The 26,146-nt window shown below is 33.6% G+C and overlaps 1 protein-coding gene across 1 annotated transcript in view; it reads right to left on the bottom strand.

The window, feature by feature from the left end:
* LOC123705559 (epithelial discoidin domain-containing receptor 1-like) overlaps positions 1-26,146 on the bottom strand; it is a 64,827-nt gene that overhangs the window by 26,700 nt on the left and 11,981 nt on the right. The window contains exons 3-11 of the mRNA XM_045654395.1: positions 17,814-17,925; positions 15,736-15,967; positions 13,312-13,459; positions 12,944-13,132; positions 12,747-12,880; positions 12,394-12,601; positions 8,528-8,837; positions 8,343-8,443; positions 6,668-6,762 (exon numbers count right to left, since the gene is read on the bottom strand). Coding sequence (XP_045510351.1) covers positions 6,668-6,762; positions 8,343-8,443; positions 8,528-8,837; positions 12,394-12,601; positions 12,747-12,880; positions 12,944-13,132; positions 13,312-13,459; positions 15,736-15,967; positions 17,814-17,925 — 1,529 coding nt within the window. The remainder of the gene's footprint in view (positions 1-6,667; positions 6,763-8,342; positions 8,444-8,527; positions 8,838-12,393; positions 12,602-12,746; positions 12,881-12,943; positions 13,133-13,311; positions 13,460-15,735; positions 15,968-17,813; positions 17,926-26,146) is intronic.

The raw sequence follows: 26,146 nt of genomic DNA, 5'->3' as shown, positions 1-26,146 counted from the left end.
CCGCAGAATCGGAGCGGACAGACGAAATGATGTCCAACAATAGCGGGATCAGTAATCGAACATGGAGCGTTCGGTTTGGAAATCTCAATTAAGGGGCTGTTAACTCGCGTTACCCTTGTTTGAGCTGTCATCACAGGGCAGCTTACGACCTGTGTGTCCACGCTCTATTCATGAAGATACGCTCCATCTATTGCGATTACGCACTTGATACCTGCCTAAATCGTTTTGCTCCCTTGCCTTGGAAGTACTTTGGTAAGAGAGTGAGCTATTGTTGACATGGACGAGGTTTTAATCACTTTTACTGTTTCATCTTTATATGTAGCTATAATAAGTTGTACGATGGTTCTATTTTCCTCCAGAATTTATTAGACGATGAATAATAAAGGGCAATTGAGTAAAGATATAATATATTTAATTTGTTTACGAGTGAAATGTAGAGGGTCTATAAAGTTTGTACTTTAGCCTTCTGGCTCAGACGGACCTTTTTACCTCTCAAAGCTAATGGAAAGTAAAAGTTTCTCAATGAAGTGCCTATGTTGCGTAGTTTTAATGTTTTGTAAACAGTTTCAACAAGTTCAGGTGTTTAATGCAAATATTATAGTATTTGTTTGTGTATCCATGGCATGAATAAAGTGATGTTTCATATTTTTGTTTTGTATTTGCTTTTAATGGACTTAATTATAAATGTCGAAAGTAATATTAATTAAATCTTTTCTGATAAACATTCTATAAGTTATCAATCTATAATAAGGTAAACTATTTTAGATAAACCGATGAGCCTAATAAAATAAACATGCCACAGTTCCATACAAATTGGGCATGCAGAGTGTGTTAAACTAGTTTTAAATTCAAACGCAGGGGAAGCGCAAAAATATAATATAACCCGGATAAATACGGGGAACAACAGCGCTCATTATATATTAACCAGCAATTGGCTTGTTTGGCGTCCGGGCGCGGATCCTACGGGAAATCAACCTGCCCTTCATAAAGTAAAACGCCAGCATTTCTATCGACTGTACTGTTTACAAATGAATAGTAAATGCTCTGAAATGGGTCGTCATTTTTTAGATTCGCTTTCAACTAATCGGCAGAATTATTACCTATGAATTTCAGTAGGTATATTGATTTGTTTAATTGACAACAAGATTGTGTGATTTATGGTGTTTATTATTTATTTAAAAACTACGTGTAAATAAAGATTAAAAGTGTGAAAATGTGTGTGTCCAACGCCGCTATAAAACACTCTTTTGTATATTCCATCGCAAAAAATTGCTCGTTTTTTATTTACTATTTGGCAACACATTCTATCTCACATATTTCATAATAAAACCATATGAAAATAGTAGATACGTACCTATACGCGTATTGCATAAAACATTTTGCTATTTTTAAAAGAATGTTCAATTTGAGGTATACGTTTTAACAATAAAATTCATCATAGTATTAAAGAGATTAGTAGAGCTTAATTTTAATATTTAAAAAAAAATTAGTTGATAGAGCATTAATTTATATATGGAATTTAAATATCCATAGTCTTTTTTTAGAGTAGGTACCTAGAGGTTTTTTGCGCTCTTCTCTGTAGAAATCACTTACCGAAGGGGTGGTAATGGTAAAACTATATTATGTGTTGAATAAGAAGTCTAATTAAATAAATACATGTTTGGGTTTGAGTCACACGCTCGATACATTGTCTTTTTGTTATCCTTTGCAAATATCCTTTGAAAATGTATTTATGTACAGAAATATTAGTTAACCGGATTAAAGAAACACGGGAAAGCTTTAAAAGTCGAACTATTGCGACGGTTTAAACCGAACTGAGTTCACAGAAATAAAAGTTTCAATACCTGACGCAAAAGTTATCTGTTTAATTTTGTTCGCGCGTTTCGTTCTGAAATATAGCCGTTAATTGTGTTATAACTTCGCAATCGACACGATTTGCCGATAAAAGTTTAAACTAAGAATATTAATTAAGTTAACAACCACGTTTTATTTTTACAATAATAGGTATGTATTCTAAAATTTAAATAAAAGTTTGAGGTAGTTTGGACACTGAAATGTAACGTTTTGTCACACCCCGGACACTCCATACAAAATTATCGTTTTGACAGTCACACTGTAGAGACTGCAAATGTGTGTGTTAACGCTTTATGGTTGGCACATTTTTGACTAGCGTAAAAAAAATTCGCGTTTTTCTGATGAAATACATCCGTAAACAGCACAATATCTAACCATTTTCTACGAAAACGATAATCACAAATCCAAAATAATAAAATTACTTTAAGTCAATTTGATTAATGTTGTCAATCTTCGTTGCGTATCGTCCCTGTAGAAAAATATGGACCATTTTATGTCTGATCGTGCGGGGTGAGGTAAGTGTTTAATTTTGGCGGGAGGCGGAGAGTGTCCGTTCTGTAGCGTTTAGCTACTATTATGTATTCTGTGGTTTTGTTATTCCAATTTGCAAGATTGTACACATGATGTCTTTGTAAATTATAATATAAATAAATCTTCTTATATATAAAAATGAATCGCAAAATGTGTTGGTAAGCGCATAACTCGAGAACGGCTGAACCGATTTCGATAATTCTTTTTTTATTATATTCGTTGAGGTACGAGGATGGTTCTTATGTAGAGAAAACGTAAATATGTACCACGGGCGAAGCCGGGGCGGACCGCTAGTTAAATATAAAACTGTGCTGGTAAATTGTCTGCATTAACAGTAAATACGGTATCACACGCGAGTCACGCCTGCACCTAAAACGGTGTAACCGGTGTAACGGGAAGTAAACTTCTTCTAGGTTCTAGCTTTACAAGATTTTCTTTCGTATGAAAAGGGATCTTACTTCTTTATCACATTTGCATTCACAATGATCATTAGCATGTGTTATACGATACCTGTAACTTCATATTAAAATGATCGACAGGATCAATGAACTATGCATAATGCCGTATTCACTTTGTGACATAGGTATAAATGAAAAGCTGATTAATATCCAACGTGGGGTGGACATCGTTATTAACATCAAGAGATTGGGAACATGTCAGACAGCCTTCTATTATGCTCTGCTACCAGATTAGCTATACATCTATACATTTATAGTATATAATAGGTTGTGGTCTTTGAAAATGTCCAACCATAACGACGATCGTTTAACTTCCTTTGTACCGAAATTTAACGTTGCTTGTATGTATGATTAAAATAGGGGGAAGTTGAACATTAGTGCGAAAGTTTATTCAGCAATGTTATGATGCTCTATTCTATCTTTTATTATATTCGTATAAAAAGGTATACACTGGTAATATTTAGTAACTATTATGAAAAGCAGAATTTAAAAAAGAAGTAAAAAGTATAAATAAAGACCAAGAAAGCTCTACGCTAGAATTATTACGTTTGTAATTTTAAGTCTATTGTGTTAAAATGTACTCCACTGTTTATTATTAACTTCGTTTCCTACAAAAACAAGAGAAAACACTATATAAACATTTTAAATCCGGAGATAATCTTGTCACTTCAGATTATATTGTACAAGACTAGCCCGAGAAAAACGGGACTTCGGAGTTAAATGAAAACTTCTCTCGATGTCTGCAGATAGTAAGAATTTCTCTTCAAATTACATGATTACTAAAATCTCTGAGTTTAATACCGAATGTTAAAGTAATGCAATTGGACGGTGTAGACGTGAAACTTTAGCTGATTTTACGTGAGACCTGCGATAAAATAATATCTAGTTCGAATCGACTCAAAATTTCGTGCTCCAGTTGCGGTGCGATGCGCTTAGATTGAGATCGATCTGAGAGAGCACCTTCATATGAAAAGTATTTTTGGTTTTATTACCTACTAGCTTTCCACCCGCAGCTTTGCCCGCGCAGTCAAAGAAAAACCCGCATAGTTCCCGTTCCCGTGGGATTTCCGGGATAAAACCTATCCTATGTCCCGGGGTAAAAAGTAGCCTATGTCGGGTGTCAAAATATCCTTATATCCTAGGGTACTTTCTCGGGTATCAAAATATCTCTTTACCAAATTTCATGCAAATTGGTTCAGTAGTTAAGGCGTCTTTGAGTAACAGACAGACAGACAGAGTTACTTTTGCATTTATAATATTAGTATGGATAATATGTAAGCAACATATGTAATAAGACTTTTTATTTGTCTTATAGAATAAGGTAGAATACGAAGATTATAGATTATGCTTTGCTCATCTGCATCATAAGTGCTGCGCTGGACCAATAATCACAATCCAATAGGCTGCAATCAATTCTACACTCCAATCAACCTTTGAATTATAACGGTTCATAATTAGACATTTAATTGATATTTTGATTAGTTGCGTGGTGGATTAATTAATTCTGTATATTGTTCTCATGATTAACTGAAATGTAAATAGTTGCTCTGTGTAAATTATAAGGAATGTCTTTATTGTGTAGATTAGTTCTATACCTAGAGAAGTCTACAAATAGTTGGACATTGACAAGTTTAGTGTTAATCCTGCATGTCTAAAGAGTAATACTACATAGACATGCAGGATTAAACTTATTCATTGTATTCACAAAACAAAACAAAAACACATCCTGGAAGACCACACGCTCAAACTTTGAATACAATGAATGAGTACCTAACCTAAACTTATGTAAATAACTTACTCTAAATCTTTAAACTAACGAACGATATTTTTTATAAATACCTATATTTAAAATTAAGTTTCTCATGGAAGTGACTTAATGTCTTAATGGGAATAAATGTCTTTAAACCTTATACTACATCGCTAATACAAGATTCAATGAAAGCCTTTGTATCACACTGTAGTGTAGTTGAAAGGAGCTTTTAATTGAGTGGTTAATGTACGGAACGTCATATCAGAATGGTGATTGGATTTGATGCAAAGTAATTAATTTTCTCTATCATGTCGGTAACTAAAATTTGGCACCGAATCAAGAAAGTCCCCGTAAACTACCTATAAGTTGCTCATAACTAGTAAGACCTACTTTTTGCTTCATCGCCATACATAAACATTTAATTAAATAAAAGAGAATCAATTACATTTCATTAAAAGTCAAACACAAAGTAAATGCATGCGTGACTTGTTAAAGCAAAAATACGTGGAGTGTAATTATAAATGGTAAAAGTTAAAATAAACCGTTCAAAAGAGAAATCCTCATTATTTCAATTTACACGAGATGAACCGAGTGCAGATTGATTGCAAAAAAATGCAATTAAAGTTCCAATTGATATCAGATACCAAGCAATCAGTGTGTTTAAGCAGAAATCGTTCGCATATTTAATTTACGAGTGTATTATGTAAAGTTTTTTTCGTTTTTATAACGTAATTTTATTAAATATATGCTTTTGAAAGAATGATCGGACCTATAACTCTATTTTCCTATTGTGACTGTGTTGAAATATGCATAAGTATTTAAAAATTTCGTAAGGCAGGAAACGAAAATTAGAATTTATGTTAATCTTCATTAGTGTAGTATTTTTTAGAATAAGAAATCTGTATTTCTTGCTTATGTTGCTTACTCTGTAGTCAACATAAACAAGGCAAATAATATAGAATTCTTATTCTATTTCCTGAGTTTAAACTATCAGTAAGTTTCATAAGTACTTGGCAGTAGTAGGCATGTAGTGTTCTGAAAGAGTAATCTCCTAATGGCATCTTTTAGCACTTTGAGACGAACTCCGTAAATACTTGGAATTCCTTATAAACAAAGTTAGACGGTGAAGCTGGAAAACAATACGAATGACGTTCTTAATGGATAGTTTAATGTGTATGAATTACGATTAATTCCTTTAATCGTAAACTGGATATTCGAAGTATACTACGATAATCGATATACTACGTAGTGACTACGATTATTTCTTTTAATTAGTTATCGTTGTAGGTCTAGTAAATTTAATTATTAGTTATATTGGTGTCGATAGAAATGTCTTGACTCTTGACTCATTTAGTATTATATTATCTATGGTTAATGGTTATATAGTATCGCATATATATATTATATAATATATATAGGTAAGTGTATAAGCCATAAGGTACCTAGAAGTCAATGTTTAGTAGGTACGTGACGAAAAGAATATTTCATGTTTTGGGTGACTTTGAGCTTATTACTGTGATGTATTGAATACGAATTGAGTTAAATACGTCAAGTATACTTGTGAAGTAAATACCGTTCTCAAATATCTTTATATACATCGTTCGGTACTTTGAGTAATTGATCTGGGTCGAAGTCCTTGAAAGTTTCTGTATCATTTTTCATTCGTTCTTTTCTCATTTTAAAATAAGCCACTATATTTCTCCTATCGTACAAAATTACAAGTTTTTTTCATTCACTAATTAATTATTTTTCTCAAAGTTACGAAAAATTATTTATGAAATTTAGAAATTCCGAAAATATACGAAAATGTTGTATTTCAATTTCTTTAAATTAAATATTAATTATTCTTACTTAATACATAAGAAATTTGCGTGCTTACAATAAAGAAATACGTTAACATTTTCCCAGTGTAAGCAGTTCTACACCGCCTTTGGTATCTTAGCATTCTTCAGTTGGATGCGTCAACACACACGGTACAAATGGAGCGATTAGTCACTCTATAGATAAACCACGGTTGACGCCTCGAAATATCCTGTACATTTTATCATTTATCACATAAAGGAATATCACTTACATGGTGAATAATATCTGTGGCAGCGTAGAAGCTCTCGTGAGGGTCCGCCCGTTTCATCATGTAGGGACGCGGGAATTCCGGATCTTCGCATATTTCTATAACAAAATTATATTATTACTTTACATTTTACGTTAATTAAATTCTTGTGCGTAATTATGTGTAACATTGTTTTAAATTCGGCGTCGTAATTAAAAATAATGTTTGTGTTTTTTTAGTAATTGGACGAGACGAAGCCGTATAAAAATTTTCGATGGAATGTGTAATACCGCAGAGTTGATGTTTTTGAAAATTAGTTTTCATTTCCTACATAACATTAGCTAAAAATACGTTCAAATCTTGACTATAAATGCAATATAATATAATATGTATTATTCGTTCCCTCTGTTTAGCCGTTTGTAGTTCAAGGGAAATGTTACAATGCATCATGTAAGTACCATATTAATACGCATTCACCGGTATCGTTTTCGAATAACGATAAATAGGGTACCTACCACAATAGGGTAGTCAAGTCACAGCTCAAAGTGATCTACAGACTCTTTACACGGTATTCGTAAAGAATCACCCCTATTTCATGGCAATGCATCTTTACAATACGCTACCGATTGAACAATGCGCCTTTCCTATCGGAAGTCCGGCTTTTGTAACGAGCGTTTTGCGTCTTTGAGTTGCCTTTGAGTAACCAAGGGTATTTTATACCAAAATATTAAAAAAAAATAATAAATAATTTCATTTAGTTAAGGGCTGATTTTTCAATCCTTGGTTAAAACTTATTCATCGAATAACGTATTAGACTAGCATTTCAAAAATGTATTCTAATTGACCGTATTTGACAGTTTACAGGTGACATTTTAAAATGTTCGTGTAATACTTTATTGGACGGATAAATTTTAACCAAGGATTGAAAAATCGGCCCTAAGAAAATAAAGGCGCCAAGGCCTTAAATCGACATCGACAGCATTGATTCTCACTGCAAGAATAAATACTATTAATTAGGTGCCATGTGAATCAGTATAAGGGAAAGTAACGAACTACAGAAGAGAGTAAAGAGGTATGAGAGTGCTTGAAATGGTAGTTGCAGTTGAGAGGCGTGTCGAGTTTTGCACGGGTTAATTCAAGCTACGTGAAAACATCGCACTGGCTTTAAAGACGCTGGTTTTACTAAAAACGTTGTGATGTTAATTTGGAGACTGTTTGAAGTGAGACCAACCGTTTGTATAGATTTACTGAAAATGCCAGTTAAGCTTCTCGCTTCACCACCGATTAAATGTGGTAAAAACTATCGACTTTGTGTTTTATAAAATTTAAACTTTATGAATTCTTAGTCAAAATAAAATGGATCTTTTGCAAATATTGCGTATTTATAAAAGGGTACATGAGATTGAAATAAAAGTTAAAAAAAAACATCTGTTAAAGACTTATTTACATTTAGGGTCAAACCCTGGCAATGTTTCGCAGTGTGCGTTTCTAATATTTACTTTTGTTTCATTTCGTTTCTGAGGCAAAATGCCCACAAGGTATTTGATTTAGGTGGGCAGATGAAAACGGAATGATCCTTTTGTTAGGTGTTTTAATTGAAACAACGTAAAGCATTTATATCGTGAAACGTTTCGTATTACGTCTGTTGTGATTACACATTTAATGAAAAATACAACAATTATAAAAAAAGATTCCTTACCGTTATATTCGTTTTGATCGTGATTTTCACGTTTCTGTCGTCCTAGTGTTTCTCGCCATATGTTGTAGGGTTCACGATAATCCTCGTCGACGACAGCCGGACTGCTAAATAAATTAATCATATTAAATAATCGTTCTTTATTGAATTAAATACTCAATAAAAAAATAATAACCATAGAAACTTACCGTAGCATGTGTATAGGTGGGCAATTCGCTAGAGCTAATGCGAGTCGAGGCGCTCTTCGATTGTTCCTGGCATTACTTCGCAAGGAGGGACAGAATGGTTTTTTCAGCATGTTCGGAATGCGCCTCCTCGCTCGCTTAGTGACAAGAATAGCTGTGGCTGCGATGAATGCACCTCCCCCAACTATCGCCCCGCAGGCGAGACCCACGGATACTTTCAGTGAAGAATTGCGTTTCTTTCTAGATGTCGGAGGAGTATCCGTCCTATAGTATTCATCTAGGAATTCTGTAGATTGATTCACGACCGTTGGAACTGTAACAATGACATTACTTACAGTGGAAGCTCCACATTTATGCGATATTTTAATTCATTATGTTCCACGTTAAAAAAATATGGATAAGTGCCATTTAACTTGAGAGTATTGAGCGAAGGAAAACAGTGCCCGTCTAAGGTTAAGACAAAGCGACGTAATGAATAGGTGTCGAGCGCAGAGCTAATTGTTGTTCTACAATGGGACGGAGCCAACTTAGGAACCAGATGGGTTTTGTGTGGAGCAGAAGGTTCCGGAACGCCGTAGATTATTTGCTGCGCTTTCTGATTCATTATAAACGGGCCGTCATTCGCTGTCTTAAAGACCGTCGACCTAATTTTTTGATAGTCTTTTAGTCTCCGTTACAAAAGGCGTTGTTTAGGTTTTTAAAAACAGTATAGTTTCCATCAACGTCAGTTAATTATAATAAACTTACAGAGCAATGAAAAATCTCAGTTTGCATAGCGCGAGTAAATGACAAGAAAAGTTAAACAATGCCGCCATTAGCAAACTTATTGCAATAATTTGTCTTTCCCGAGTTAATAAAGAGTAAGGTTCGTTAGCCGTTATAAATTGTCGCGTCAGCCTTTAAATAGCCGGGAATGCTAAATCTAGTGGAGTCGTTAGTTAGTGTGTCAAACTAGTAAAACTAGGTTTAAGCCTAAGGTGAGAGGAGATGGCTGCGTGCCAAAGTCACTGTGTCTATGTGCCAAGAGTCAGCTAATACTGTGCTGATTTCTAATTGTGTTGTAAACTAAACTTCGGGCCGCTTTCTTGGCCCGCTGTGGTATTTGTATTACAATCAGGTCGAGTTTTCGGAGTACCATCGTAGATAAAGATATTGAAAATGTTTTTCATAGAAATCGTTTACCATATTTGAATGGCTACTTGTAGTATAAGTTAATCGTTTGAAAATATTTTTGTAAATTGTTAAATCTTAGTAAAACATCCACACTTTGATTTCCGTTTAATGACCGACTTTTACATGTTTTTTTTTTTAATTTTCCCAGAGTCAACTATTTTTTATTGTTTTTTTTTAAATATGTTGAATGTAGGTAGGTTTAGTAGCCACGCAAATCTTTTTATGGCGGCTTATGACGTTTTTAATATTCTTCATAACAACAATTCGTTGGTTTTACTTTCAAAAAAACTTCGCCCACATTTATATAAATGCAAGTTTCAGCAACTGTACATAATTTTGTTTTAGGATAAACATAACATGGTAGCGGTCCCTAATAAAAGCAAACTTATTGCAACAGCTATTATGTTGGGAGATGAATGAGGTCCAAAAGCCCCTAGGCATATCCACGCTCCCAATGCAAACTTGTAAAATAGTTTTAATGACTAATTGCTGTTGGGCTTTGATCTTATTTATGAACACGTATCGTTAGTAGCAAACAGTTAGTGGAATTGTTTTGATAAATAATGTTACAACTTACAATACCCCTAGAAACATAAACTCGGGTATTGTCACCGACTCCTACTGCCATATAAAGTAATTAATAATTTACTATAAGTGTATTATATACCAAATAAACTTTTGCTGGTCAAAGCATAATATGTCCACCAACTAAACAGAACTCTGCTTTCTAAATATACTAAAATCAAAGCTATTAACGCTTGTAGTAATTGGCTAGAAACTGAGATCTCAAGAGACTACACTTTACGCCATCACGACAAATATTCGACTTTTCGGTGTTAAAATTGGTCTGCATTAACTACTGATAAATTAGTTTATACATATATAACTTTCTGGGTATAAAATATCGCAAGGGAGCTTGGATTTAACGTATCCGAATGACAATTTCAGTGTGTTACACCAATAATAATTAGGGTTGGTGTACATTTTACAAGCATAGATGTGTGCATTGTGAAATGTGCATTGGATTATTCATAAGATTAAAACTCTAATATACGGTGCAGCCGTGGTTTGTTCAAAGCTCTCGTGGTGTCTGAAAATTTGATTCCGAGCCAACCCAAAGATGCGGTACACGTTATTTTCATCTTCGTAAAATTGAACCTCACAAAACCAAATTAATAACACCACCCGTATATTATACACCGTTATAGCATACAAGATATTATATCAGCTCCATTAGTCTCACTTTTAAACTAACTATTATTTCGTTTTCCGGGAAAATATGTGATAGGTAATATTAATACAAATATTATCATAAAAGACAAGCAGAATATATTTTACTTGTTTAGATAATTAAAAAAATGATTAACATAATTTAGTATTATTTTTGGGTTTCATTTGTTTATTACTTAGTTCATTGCTAGCATAATATGGTAATAATTTAAACTGTTTTTGTTGTAATTATGATAGTAACATACTATAATAACTGGGAAACTAACCAAAGAAAATTAATATTACTTGTAGTCTTCACATTATTATGTGGCAAAATATAATGTAGGTTATTTGGATCCACTTTTTCAGCTCGTAATTAGAGCCCATTGTGACAGTCATAAGGTTTCTAATTGGAACAGATTATACAACACTGCTGACTCGGTTAAGCGGTAATCTTAGCGATCAATTAAAAATGTGCAAACGAATTTCGACACTAAGGCGACTACTAAACATATAAAATTATCCCATTTTAGCCTATTTAGATAGCGGAAAAGCGAAAATGTCGTGTCGTAAAATTCTTTGTAATATAAGATAACAATAGTGCATGAGATTGTAGCGCTTGTTACAATGTTTTATATCTTTTGAGAAAGGTAAGTGTGCTAACCTTTTAGAATGTCTCGAGAGAAAAGCGTTGCAATGCATTTTTAATTTTATATTTATTTCTTGCATTTGCTTTATTTTACACGGATAGTTACGAAACATTTTTTCCTATGGTAATCACTAGAAACCTTTTTTCGTTGTCACTTTAAACTTAATCAAGTTAAAGGGTACTTAAACAATCAGACCGTACAAATTATATTTAAACCAAAAATATTTCATGATAATTGGATTTGATTAATCGCGATCAAAAATTCGTTTTAATTACAAGTTCCCCATTCGGCGGATGGCGATTTATCACTTAAGGGGCGATTTCCTAAAGCTATGGATTAATTAGAGAAAGATAAAATTTGTGATATAGCTGGAGGCTCGCGAGTGCTCGGAACAGATAAGGAACCTCGATGAGAACGGATCTATTAGCGTGCCTCACTTTGAAGCTTCTTTTTGTTCCAATAATCTGATTGTTTCTTAATAGTTGTTAAAGTTTAGCGAAATTTCGCTGGGCTTATGCGCTTATCGGGAACAACACTGAGATTGCTTTCGACTTTTTGGCCTTCACATACAGTTAATTTAGTAAAAGGCCAGTGTATTAAACAACAGATTTTACGGAGCTTAGACGTTGTGTGTTCGGAAAGTTTTACTTGTTTTGTTTGTTCTAGTAAATAAATGGAAGGAAACACAAAACAGTGGATACCAGTTATGTATCAATGTACTAAAGGACTACTGAATTAAATATTGCTTTATTCAAAGCAACTAAGACCTAAATAAATTATGATTACATATAAATTAGCTTATGTATAGGATGTAATACACATGTTAATTGAACTTACTTGATTTGAAAGTGACTTCACTAATCAAAATCCACTCGTGTTGAAACTTGAGTTTCACCATAATGTGTTTAGCGGTTTTGTTCTCCAAATCTATGTGGACAGTCCGGGCGTGTTCGGACACTTTATCTTGTTTAGGTTCATAGGAAATATAGTCTTCCTGCCAACGCTCCCCTTCCAGTGAGAAGTACACTTCTGCTTCTTTGAAAAGCTGTTGGTAAAAGTTCAATGTTTAGTACTTGATAAGTATTCCAGACTAATAAACGACCACAAGATTTTCTTAGATTAAATTAGTAACAAATGTTTCTAAGTCATTTATAGTAAAATTATCGAACGTAATCTTAGAAGCCACATACCTGAACATCTTTTGTGAACATGTTGTTGGTGTGTATATCAACATGTTGGAATAGTCTCGTATCAGTGAAGTTGAAGGTGATCTCGACCTCGTCATCAACCAGCATTGTCTTGTTCCAGCCCACCCAACGTGTTCCTGAAATAATACTTCAGTAACTCTTGTTAACAAACGCCAGCATACAAAGGAAGTCATTATTACCTTGAGTGTCCAAGGGATCGGGCAGCTCGAAGTCATTCGGGCCTAGGAAAGAGTCAGTTATTTGACCAAGGCCATCGACGAGCCTTGAGCCACGAACAACGCCGTCATACGACAGGTCTTCGAATCTCGCACCACCAGTCATGGCCTGCATGTCGCCTCCTTTCGGAGCCGCATACGCGACTAGCGCCTCTGAAGAAACATAACATTATGAAACCCCCACAAATATACCCAGAATGCCCAGCCAGAAACATTTATCAAATATTTAAACAACATGGAAGTACATAGTACACAAAATACATTCGCATAAAAAATCGCATTGCAGGCCCCGGGACACGCCAGCATTAAATCTCTATGCTTGTTGTACCTACGTTTCCAACGACATCCGTATAGTTCAACTCTCATACACGCGGTCCTGGGATGGGCTGCGTAAGGGAAGAACCGGACCTTCGAAGCCACAAAGGGAGCTTCTAGCGTCGTTTTTCTTGGTGTGTATGTGTTGCTGTTGCCAGGGAGAAGCTGTGAAAGAAGACATATTAAATTACTATTATACTTTTTTATAGGTTGTAAGTAATAAGTAAAAGGAAAATCAACGATAAATATATCTTAGCTATCATATGTAATAAAAGTGGCGTATAAAAAACACTTACGATTCTCAACAACGCAACTGTATCTAGAAACCGGCTTTCTTAGTGTACGGAAGTTATTTTTAATGGCACTCATTTTAAAATTTCATAAGTCAGCTAATAGAACTTTAACAAATCCAGAAAGTAGACGTCTTATATGGCAAACTCCAGCCACTCATACCTCTTTTGCTCAGAAATCTTTCTCTTTCTTAGGTCCTTACTTATATACTAAAATTAACAATATATTAAATATTTTTAAAATGACTAGATGTAAACTAAAAAAGTCACTAAAAGTATGGATGCAAGGCCTTGATTATATTCAGACGGAAGAGATTTTGAAGTTGGAAGTATAGAGACCTATCTAAATTACTCACACACACCCAAACACACACACATACACACACACACACACATACACACACGCGCACACCCACACACACAAACACACATACACACGCATGTTCAACAGTGATTTATATAATTTGTATTGTATAATTATTAAAAAATTTGTTTTTTTGTAAAAATTTTATGCAAATGGAAGAAACTTGTTCCCACGACACAGGGAATCCTAGTGTGGGAACAAGGGTTCTTATATTGTATGTATCATATTATTTTGGATAATAAAATTATTGAATTATTGAATTATATTAATAATTAAGGTTCAACTTGTAACAAATGTAGGCTACATTTGTTACAAGTTTACACAGAAATCGGTGCCTTTTTATTGAGGCAGTAACAGAACGGGAACTTATTTTAGAAATGCATACCATATAATTTCACTTCAAGTATAAGTGTCACCTAGATTCTAGAACACAGTTTCAACCGTAATAAATTGAATATTCAACATCAGAGTCGTAGCTTGTAATTTGTATGACGAACCAGGGCTTAGGGTTTCCAGTCGCATCGGGACTAATTTGGTAAGAGGATCCTTGCAAACTGAGCTCAAACTTATGTGTAACCACGTATGTGAATAGTTCGATAACTATTAGCAGTACTGCTGAGCAAAGGGTTCTAATGTTTAAAGTTTTCGCGTACAGACTAGTTTATTATACTTAATGAAAACCGTAAAGAAACTAGGAGACTAATTATGAGTACAAAGGACAAAGGCTTGTTGGAACATTTTTTTCTTTTTTTTTCTTATAATGTTTCTAAGAATAAATTCTTAATTGCCGTGTAATTTGTGCTTTTAATCAAATGTATATTAGCGTAGTGACGAAAATTTAAGTTTGTATTACTTTAAATTATTCAATATTGATTGATGAACATGAATTGTTTATAGTTTGATGATTTTTTATTATAACAAGAAACATGATCGACCATTTTTTTGAATATCCTAAAAGGGTTTATAAATTATAATAATCACAATCACTACACATAGTATAAAACTAAGTCGTTTTCTCTGTTTTTCATGTTTTTTTTAATAGATAGAGTAATTCTCGAGGAAGGTTTTAATATATAGTTTATAAAGTTTTAGACGAAGCGGGCGAAGCCGCGGGCATAAAGCTAGTAAAGTATAATTCTATAATATATTTGCTACGGCGTAGAGATCACTACCGATCAGCTACATTATGCATGATTATCCACATCTAGTCTATTAGTACCGAGAGGAAGCTTCTTATTTCCACGTGTTAAAATTTACATAACGCTAAGTAACATTTCATGTAGCGGGAGCGTGTAATTCGTATAAATGTAGAATCATAAATGCAAAACTTGAAGTGCAAACGACAATAAAAAACAATTAAAGCACTTGCTTTATGCGGCAGGAGACTTGCGCAACAGATAATTAACGGTTAATGACTTTTTATGGTAATTGTGTCATTTATTAATATCATCCTGCTAAAATATTCGTAAAAGTAGAATTAATAAGATGTTTTTTGGTGTTAATTGTTTAATTATAAGCTAAAAACAAAAATTTAAACTTTTAACATTAATAGTGCATCAGTCGATAAGAATCCTTTTACTACAATTAGGCCATTTAAAGCACTGATTCCTAATTAATTAACACATATCCCGGGTAATTACCATATTTCATACGCGTATTTAACACGACCTTAAATTTTTATGTACCAAAGCCTTCCTCGTCCATACTGTTTACACTGTAGGCATAATATCGTTGACTATACAAAACTAACAATGTTAATTACAAAATTAATTATTCCATTTACTCACTCTGCTGCCATTGAAGTCCTTATATTTGACCCAACGGCCGAGACCGTCACGCCAGTACTCAACAGAGTAACTTTCCACGAACTCAACGCCGACGGAGTTTGCGAATCTGCCTTGCGATTCTGTTGCCGTAATCAAGTATTCATCACGGAGATCTATTTCCAAGTATTGGCGGCTGTGGGGCGATATCAGGCCGTTGGGACACCAAGCCCCGCCGCGTATTTCAGTCCGGATTCTGGTAAAAGAGACCATGGTTAGCAATTTTGATAGAACATTTTTTTGACAATATGAAAAAAAGATCACGGAAGTTTATGTAATTATTGCATTGTCATCGATCCTTGATAAGAGTACGAAGTAAGAATTATCGAGGCTAAAGGAGTCCGTTGTAACATACGGGTGAAGCTAATAAAAGCGTGTTAAAAATGAGAAAGTAAACACTGTAGGTACTAGTCGCAGACTTTTTTTAATTTATAGGCTTCACGTCAATAAAATAGTGTATAGAACTAGAAATATTAAAGTAAGTATTTGTGTTAAAATGGTATCAAAATTCAAGTCACACTCGGGGCGAGTTTCGAAGGGGCTTGATAAATAGACATGTCATTGGAAGTATCACTTTCCGTAAGAACAAACATACATTCGCTGTTAAACATAAGTAATGGTTCGCACATCTTGAGGTATAATGTTTGAATTTCTGATATATTTTCTGTACTATTTTATTATTAAATTTTTATTTGTTTTCATAGTATAAAGCATTGGTTTTGAATGAATTTTCGTTTGCAGGGTAATAGGAAGACAAATTTGGTAAATTAATTTTCTATATAGAGATGCCGAGATATATAAAAAAAATTATATAGAAATGATATTTGATTAAACAAGTATAAGACCTGTTATATCTTATAATACCGTACGCAACTTTAATATTCTTTCACATTCGTTGCAACGTGAGGTCTGTAATCCCTGCTTTTGTTTACGGACCTTTATGCCGAGGTTCAGGACATAATAGAAGAAAAAGCATTTCACTGTTGAGAATACCATTTTAAATATAAAATATTATAGTATACAAAATGAATTCTAAGTACGAACTCTATTTAAAACATCATTAAGTTACTAAATGTAATTAGACTAAAGCCAATTTATTCCATCTAGTTTATAAGCAAAATTATTTAAATGATTCTCTAAAAGAATTTGTATTCCACTTCAACTGTTATTTCAAAACTGTGACAACATAAATATAAAGGCAAGGCTTTACAGTTACGGTATTTTTATTCCGTAACTGGGTTACTTAAACGAGGCTCTTATAAATTTCAGTGAGAATTCACTTATAATGGCGTTATAAATAGTAATGCATTGGCATTAAGCCTAAGATTCTCATTAGCTCAAGGAGTACGCGCCGAGTACCTACTGTTACCGAATTCATATGAAAATTTAATTTTCTGTTAGTGAATTTCTCAAATGAGCGTACAGTTTTCCCTCCATTGTCTCGCTGGGCTTATGCGGGCTTACGAGCCGAATGTGAAACCGGTTGTTAATTGTTTGAACTAAGTATGAACGTTTTGTGGCTGCGGGATTCACAATTATTGTAACAACACCGCCCTATTGTGCAGCCTTGTTAGAGAACAATAGCCGTTTAAATTATCAATATCGATTACGATGCAATTTGCGTTAGTTTAACGCCGTCTTGCATTCTTGTTTAAATCAACCACAATAGAGTTATAGCAGCTATTTCATAATTACGGAGAAGAGGATTAGGCTCCAGGCTCTGAATGGTTGTTGATCGCGCATTGTGGTGAAATACTGGCGGTTTTGTATTCACAACCATTATTTAACTTGAATCTATTAAATTCTTATCGTTTTCAGTTAAGAGCGCCTTTGAATTTTACTCTTTTATTTGCGTTGTATAGAAATAAAATTGTATTATTGAAATATAATATTCAATTTATGATAAATAATTTGGTGAGAAGTACGAATATTACGAATAAGTATGAGGATACTTATACATATATTATTTTCGTTTATTATTCGTTTTCTTGAGGAGGAAAATCCAACATTCATTACACACATAGTAATAGAGGGTAACTTACCTTGAGCTCAAAGGTGACACGCTCTGGTCATAACTGGAGCTGGATGACAGAGAATCGTTGGAAATCTTGCCGTTCTCCATCCCCAGCGGTACCTCGCAGCTTCCGACTTCAGCTACAAACAAATATACAATTAGCAGAGTTTTTTAATTATTGGATACAAGCTGACGACCTGAAACTTATCTCGCGAAAAAAAGACAGACAAACACGCAAACGTATCTACTCTTGCATTTATAATATTAGTAAGGATACAGATGAGAAGTGATGAGGAGATAATGAGTACTGAAACATAGCAAAGACACTGCATGATACTCTTTTTAAATTACAAAGTAGTATTGAGCAGACTCTAAAAAGTGTGTCGATTACAGTATGATGTTTTGAATGCCTTAAATTTGAGGCAAACGTCTGAGTAAAGATCTTATAAGAAAAGCGTCTTGTCGAACTTTACCATCATACATTTTGATTTATAATTTACAATACTTTATTTCTATCATGCATTTTAAAGGCACTCTATTATGATACTGTAACCACAATAGCTAAGCTTACAAAGGAAATATTTTAGTATGTTTCCCGCAAACTCCTAAAATCTTACGCTACCGGGATGCTGTTCAAGGAATAATAATAGTGCTTCAATAAAGCTGTAAACTTTCGTATACTATAGCGTTACATTTAAGATTTTCCTTCCGACTAAAAATTTGTACGAGAATTCCCACTGGATTTCTTGGTTCCGATAATCAGCGTAATTTGCTTTCGAGTAATTACTTGTACCGTGTATTTGTAGGTTTGCACTTAATGAGCGAGAATAATGGTTTCCAGAAGGGAATTTCAATAAGCTTGCGCTTTTTAAATTATGGTGTCATATAATATTTTATTGTAAATTTCACTGTTTTCATACAAATAAAGGGTGCTTCTGGCACTGTTAAAACATTACTTTAAAGTCATTTAAATTCAGAGCTGTCTAAAAATACACAACTTTTGCCGAGATTTTTTTTTCCTTCTTTTTATTTAAATAAATTGATGTTTTATACCCACGTAAGATACAAATATCTTATACATTATGTTTTATATTGTATTCTAAGACTTGTCAACTTCAGTATAAAGATCAGAAGTGAAAAGTATTCCCGTAAAGTTTGTTCACATGTCGTCAATATGGTTCCTTATCGAATAAATCACATTTATACGGAAATTGGGTTAAGATTATTTGCATGTTGAGGTGCATACAAAGAGGGGATCGAGAATGTATGGAACATCGAGAAAATTGTATAAAAAATAGATAGGTATCTACTTTTAGGAAATATTCAGTGCATTGGCTTGTTTCTTAAACAGTAAACTTTTATTTATTTATTTATTTATTAATACTTTATTGCTCTTAAAAATTACAAATTGAGACTTAATCTAGGATACATTGTAACAAACGGCGGCCTTATCGCTAAATAGCGATTTCTTCCAGACAACCGGTTGTACAGAGAGAAATTAAATAAAGGATAGGAGTAGGGCAGAGCATAAATAAATATATGAACAAAAATAAAAAGAAGAAGAGTTATAAAAAATGATATAAAATAAAAACAGCATAATATACAAGCCACAAAAATTAAGAGATTAAATAATATACATACACACAAATAGATTACATGCATATGAGAAGAGATAAAAATAATATAGTTAATATATATACTAATAAAATATATAATATATTACACATAATATATACACTAGGGTAACTGAGAAAAATAATGATCACGAACCATATTTTTAAAAATATTCAAAGATTGCGCCTTCTTGATTGGTTCCGGCAGTGCATTCCATAATTTAATCGCACGAACAGTGAAGGAGTTACCCAGAAAGCCTGTATGATGAGCTGGCATTCTTAACCGGAGCATTTCCGATGAGCGGACAGAGTTCCCGTTTTCTCCTCTGAACACAAAATTTTCCTTGAGATATTTTGGTGTTTTGGGGTTAAACAAAACTTGATATAGTAGTTGCAGCACATGAGCATCCCGGCGAAATCGAATGGGTAGCCACTTGAGCTGAGAACGAAACTCAGAGACGTGGTCATATTTCCGCAGACCAAATATGAAGCGGATACAAAGATTTTGGAGACGTTCGAGCTTGTTTAATTGGTCTACGGAAATATCAACATAACTTACATCGGCGTAGTCAAGTATGGGTAAAAGGAGGGATTGTGCTAGCAGAATTTTGGTAGGGATGGGAAGAAAATTTTGAAAACGACGGAGTGAACCAGCAGTTGCGTAGACTTTCTTACATACCTCCTTAATATGACAGCTCCACGAGAGAGTGTTGTCTAAGTACACTCCAAGGTTCCTTACAGCTTCACTATAAGGAATAGGTGTGCCGTCGACTAAAATAGGAGGGAGATTCACCCAGTTAACCCTTGCAATCAAGGAAGGGCTGCCAACAATGATAACTTGAGTTTTTAAGGGATTTACTTGAAGACCGTAATCCGAACTCCAAGTTACAATGCTGCTCAAGTCCTTGTTGACCGAAACGATTGCCTGGGGTAAAAAAGTAAACTTTTAATAATGCACAAAATGATTAATTATAATAATCGATAAAATAATAAGTATTTAGTGAATTATATTATTTTCTTTAAAGATTTGTTCAATTACCACTAGTTCCCTTTATTAAGAAAAGTATCCATTGTCCCCATATACAGTGTCTAAAAGTACAAGCTGATAGAAGGCAGATAATAAAGTGCTCAACTTATATTTGAAATAATTATGCATCCACGTATATCACGATAATAATTTAAGATTTATATCTGCAATTGAACCGAACTTCCTCAATTAGTTACAATCGTTGTGGCAAATTAGGTAATTACGTACTACCCGTGGGTGAGAGAAAGAAATTGTGATATTGAAAGAATATTCTTTATAAAAATAGATGATTAATACTGCTGGAATTAATAATACGTACATTTATTTATACGTTATATTTAAGAGGGAAAATAATTCCTGGATGATAAATTACCAAACCAATTTAATATTTATACGCAAATAGATTAATAACTGCACGAGTTGAAGCTAGAATTTATAAATTAAACGTACAAATATACCTAGTGTTTATATTTATAAAGTAAAGGAAATGTTAAGTGAATTGGCGCGCTTGTTCACGCTCTGCCTCCGCGGCCGCAGCGGTCTTGTCAATGTAGTTTACAAAACTCGATTTCTTCATTCACCGACTGCATTTATATCACTTTGGAGTTCCTCGATCATTCATTTTATATGACGACGTAACGGGATGGAACTCAAATATTCCGTAATGTGAAATATTACTTTTCCGTTTCCTAACACATATTTGAGTTCCGACTTCATTTTTGTTGTACATCTGTTTATTTTATCACTTTTGGCTTCACAAACCTGTTTAATTTCGTTGAGTGTTTTCATGTATGGTACATGACGTATTATATTGTAGTAAATACATTTTCGTATTGAACTGATATAATTAGAATTGAAGGAAGTATACATAAAGGTTTTCCTATTTACCTATCACAACATAATATTATGCCCATTATTATGAAAAAAAGATTTGCAATATTTCCTTTCCGTGTGGCCTAAACCCAAGGTTTAAGGGATAACACAAAAAAATAAATTATCCCAAAAATTTAAAAGGAAAGTGTTTCGTATTTCCGTAAATTTATCTTGCATAGATAGTCTATGCTAGTAACGAACACAATAATTTTGCACCGACGTTGCTCGCTGGCACCAAACCAAGTGAGTGTGAACGGACAACTTTACGTCATCAACAACTATATGAAGCTGTGTCTCCTCGTCGACGGTATTTTTATGATTTATCCACCGAAACCTTGCACATTCTTTGTATTATACTTTGTTGATAACTGGGAGCTAAAATGAAACACAAAGCTCAACAAATTTCCTAAAAATTTTGTACTGAATAGAAAACTTTATTATATACCAACAAGAATGTTTTTTTTTAATTTATCTGCACATTGACCAAATCACTAATGCTCCATTCAAGAAAGAAGAATGATAGAGTTGGTGTGTCGTAAAATCAAGAAGTATGACTGTTATTGCGATTTCATTTCAACCATCCCTTACGCGCCCCTGTATGTAAACTTTAGTTTAAATACATTTATTATTGTAGAACTAGAGAAAATATGGAAAGCATGGTTTTAATGTGTTAAATCATGATACAAAGGTTAAAATCGTATTGGATAGCCTTTTCGAAACGACAAGTTCGGTCTTAATAATTTATAGAGCTATTAATAATAGAAAGCACTTATAAACTACTAAGTAACACGTTTCTCGAATATTCTATCGTAGTAAATAATTTATCAACAACGCGCATCAATCTGCACTTTGAAAGGTGATAGGTTATGGCTTAAACTCTTAATGGAAGCCGTATTCCTGGTAACAGGTACGTTGACCGATAATAAAATAGTTAATAGTGTCTATTAATGTAGGTATTAGGACCTCTGGTTACGGCATTTTCCTTAAAATAGAGTTATTCTAAGTACGAAACATAATCACCTAATTGTATTGTCTCAAATTGTCCATATTTTTCGATTTACATAACACACGTATAATTTATTCAGAGGAAAATTATTGTAATATTATAATGAAAAGTGTTAAGTTTTCGAAAATACGGATTTTCGGACATCCCAAAATCAATAGATTTTTAATTAAGTATAAGGTTATTTGTATTAGGCCAACGATGAATAATAAACACATTTTTATAACTCAACGTATATTTACACGTGTTACCTATGTTGTTGTGAAAGCAAACGTCCGAATTTTTATTTATTTTCCTCCTTTTAATGAAATGAAAACACAATACACGACGTCGGCGGGACACAAAAGGAAAAATTCAAATTCACTTATGCGGTATTATTTTAACATACGTACTTATGTTTATTTTTCTTTACTGCCTTTTGTTCGAGATTTCTCAAGATAAAATGTTATTATTTAACAATGTTTAGATACATCCCCTCTTATTTTCTTTGAAGGAAGTTGAATCATATTTCCTTTGTAACCAAATCATATCTAATTGTTAGGATGATTGAAATGCCATCTGTGTATTTATCGTTGCGTAGGCGAAATGTAAAAAATATTTTTTGCTAAATATTAAATTTTACGTTTTGCGCTCAATCAGATTTAAAACTATAATTTCATGCCTGATGACACATATAAAAAAACTAGCTTTCCACCCGCGGCATCGTCCGCGCAGTCAAAGAAAAACCCGCATAGTTCCCGTTCTCGTGGGATTTCCGGGATAAAACCTATCCTTTGTCCCGGGGTAAAAAGTAACCTATGTCCTTTCTTGGGTGTCAAAATATCTCTACACCAAATTTCATGCAAATTGGTTCAGTAGGTAGTTAAGACGTGCTTGAAAACAGACAGACAGACAGAGTTACTTTCGCATTTATAATATTAGTATGGATAAACAATTTAAATTTGTTTATCGTATAAACCTTTTATAAAATACACGAATAACTTTGATAGTGTGAACTAGAAATGTCAATTAGCATAAGGTTTAGGTAATTATAGATTACACTACAGGGACTGAATAAAGTATCGCTTATAGGGAATTAATGGATCATATCTACAAACTTCTTGGCTTTAGTTCACTAGGGTTCGACTATGTTTCAATTATTACCAATTTATGAGAAAGGTATGTTTTCATTTTACACAAAGCTTTAAAGTATTTATTAAATATATTTTTTATTTTTCCCTATTATTAGACACCAATACTAGGTACTTAATTCTAAAACACATAGTACCTACCTATTCTTCGTTACTATTTACTTCGAAACACAACCGAACACACAGTAATTCATCCAAAAGAGTGGAACTTAAATACCGTTTAAATAAAAATAGCGACACGTTTAATAAATTTACGTACGAATTTATCAGAAAACGGCTGTCGTTTTTGTTCACGGTCTTAATCATACATATTGTGAGTGATGCGCTTAATCCGAGAGCGGGACATGTGATATATTACATGAGCAAATTACGCGGTTGGGAAGAAAAACAATTCATTACGAAGACAAATGGACCGCAGCGCAACTGTCGTCAGGTGATTTTAATTATGATCTCCTAATCCATCGTCGGCTTTGTTTGTATTAACGTTACACTAGAAGTTTACTATTGCGCAAGAGAAATAACTCATTAAAATTCATTCTTCAAGCGGATAGTGAACGGGTACCTTTGGAAAGCGCGTACTACATGCGACCACAAGCGCTGCCCTATTTAATTGTCAATTAAAATTTATAGGATTGATATTGTGATATTTCGTTTCTAGCTTCTCCATAACTTAACATATTCTGAAGTGTTCTGTTTGTGATAGTCAACAGTCCAGTTGGTAATGTTAAGTAAACAGTGCTAACTATCAATTGGCTTAACTAAGCTGGTCAACACTAGAATCACCATTTACCACAACTGACAGCAATATATCCGATATATATTCACTCCCTTGCGGCGGCGGCAATCTAAGCAAACAAAGAAGAGCTTACACCGGTATACTGGACAGTTGATAAACAATGCAAGTAAATGTATATATTTAGCATGCAAGTACATTGACGCGACTGTTTACAACACCATTTTATAGCTAATTATATACTATAATTGCGGTTAACCCTTATCAGGCTAATATCTGCAACCTCATTTTCTAACTGCCGCTTACAAAGTTGAATAACTGTCAAAAATTACCCGTTCTAACCTCGTACCAAATTCCCTTGACTTTATTAATATTTAATATAGACGCCTTGCCCGATCCTTATTTAAAATTCTTACTAAACTTAATATTTGAGTAGGCGAGGTTCTCTAAGGAGCCAGCGTGTACTAATAACGTTACGGGCCTGGTGAATATTCGCAGTTATTTGTTTTAGAATGCGTATGAAATTTGAAATGTTTGGCGAGTTTGTAAATATAGGAAGCGATGGAGAATGTTTTGCAATGTAGCGACGAGTGTTTGGGGTATCGTTTTACGTCCGAAGTAGTCCGGGGGCCTTACACGCTCAGGGAAACATTAATTTTGGTGCCGCAGCGCAACCCAGCAACGATGTCCGCCGTGAAGCTAAATTAATGTTTCATAACTAACAATATTTATGCGATTAATGAGAGAGTCTCGCTATTTATTGACCCAATTTTGGAATGATAAAAAATAACAGTCCAACGATTTAAAAACGTCCGCATGATTATGTATCTATAAAGGCTTTTATGTAGGTAAAAAATGCTATTGTTGAATGCATACAATAAAGCTTAGAGCCCCTATAATTGCAACTGCGGTATGAAAGACAATGGGTTCATCACAGATCCTTGAGGAGATGTTTCTTTTATTTCCCGCTTTATTACTACGGAATAAAGAGTTGCGATGAACAAAAAGAGGGGTTTTCCGTTTGGTTACATCCTTGCATACGTGCTATGTTCTTTTAAATCGCTCGGAAAGATACGAGTTATATGGGGTAATATAAAAGTAAGTGAATGATTAGATCGGCACTTATCTAAAAATATTGCGCGGCACTGGGACCATTATGTTTTTATTGTCACAGTATCTTTTGATTTCTGTGAACGATGCTTTCAGCTAATGTTTGATTTCTATGATAATAAATTATTATCTTTGGTATGGTTTTAAAGCGACATTATTATAAAAATTAAATCTTTTGTCTCTATTTAAATAATTTTATTATTAGGTTCTTACAATATTTTTTTTTGTTTAACGAGCCAGTAATTAATTCTTAATGTATGCCAGTTTAAATTTCACACCAAGACCTTAACGTACCTACGAGATAACGCACAAAATCTGTGTGCAAAACGAAAGGTTCCTTTAAAATATAGAAGCAAAAGTCCAGAATCAACTCATGTTAAACGGGCAGTTTAATACAAACGTAACCACTAGTTACCTGACGCAGTGAACTATTACAATTTCAAACGTTACAAAGACACTTAATACATAGCCGTCGCCTTTCATCCCAGAATGAGCTTTGGACAGATCAACGACTGCATAAAACAAAGTTTGCGTCATTTCCAGAATCCTTTGAACAAGAACGTAATATTACGTTTCTATCCGACTTACAATAGCAGATTATTAACGGAGTGTACAAAGCTCACAAATATTCCCTTCAATTTTGAATACCCAGCGGGAAGTGAAGGAAATAATGTAAGGGGAAAAACTCGTTATTTCAATTACTAATTTTCTCTCTCATAATTCTGTAATGAAATGCCTTCGATCTTAATTTATTTGTAGGTATATTTATGGTATCTATGTACACAAATATTATTTATTGAAAAAGCTCTTTGAATTAGAATATAAATTTTAGTGATTTTATTTTAATTAATTGTCATTGCAATAGATGTAGT

The sequence above is a fragment of the Colias croceus genome, chromosome Z (genome assembly GCF_905220415.1).
Source record: "Colias croceus chromosome Z, ilColCroc2.1".
Taxonomy (NCBI): domain Eukaryota; kingdom Metazoa; phylum Arthropoda; class Insecta; order Lepidoptera; family Pieridae; genus Colias; species Colias croceus.
The sequence above is the reverse complement of the archived record's forward strand: the minus strand, read 5'-3'. Positions and strand labels throughout refer to the sequence as shown.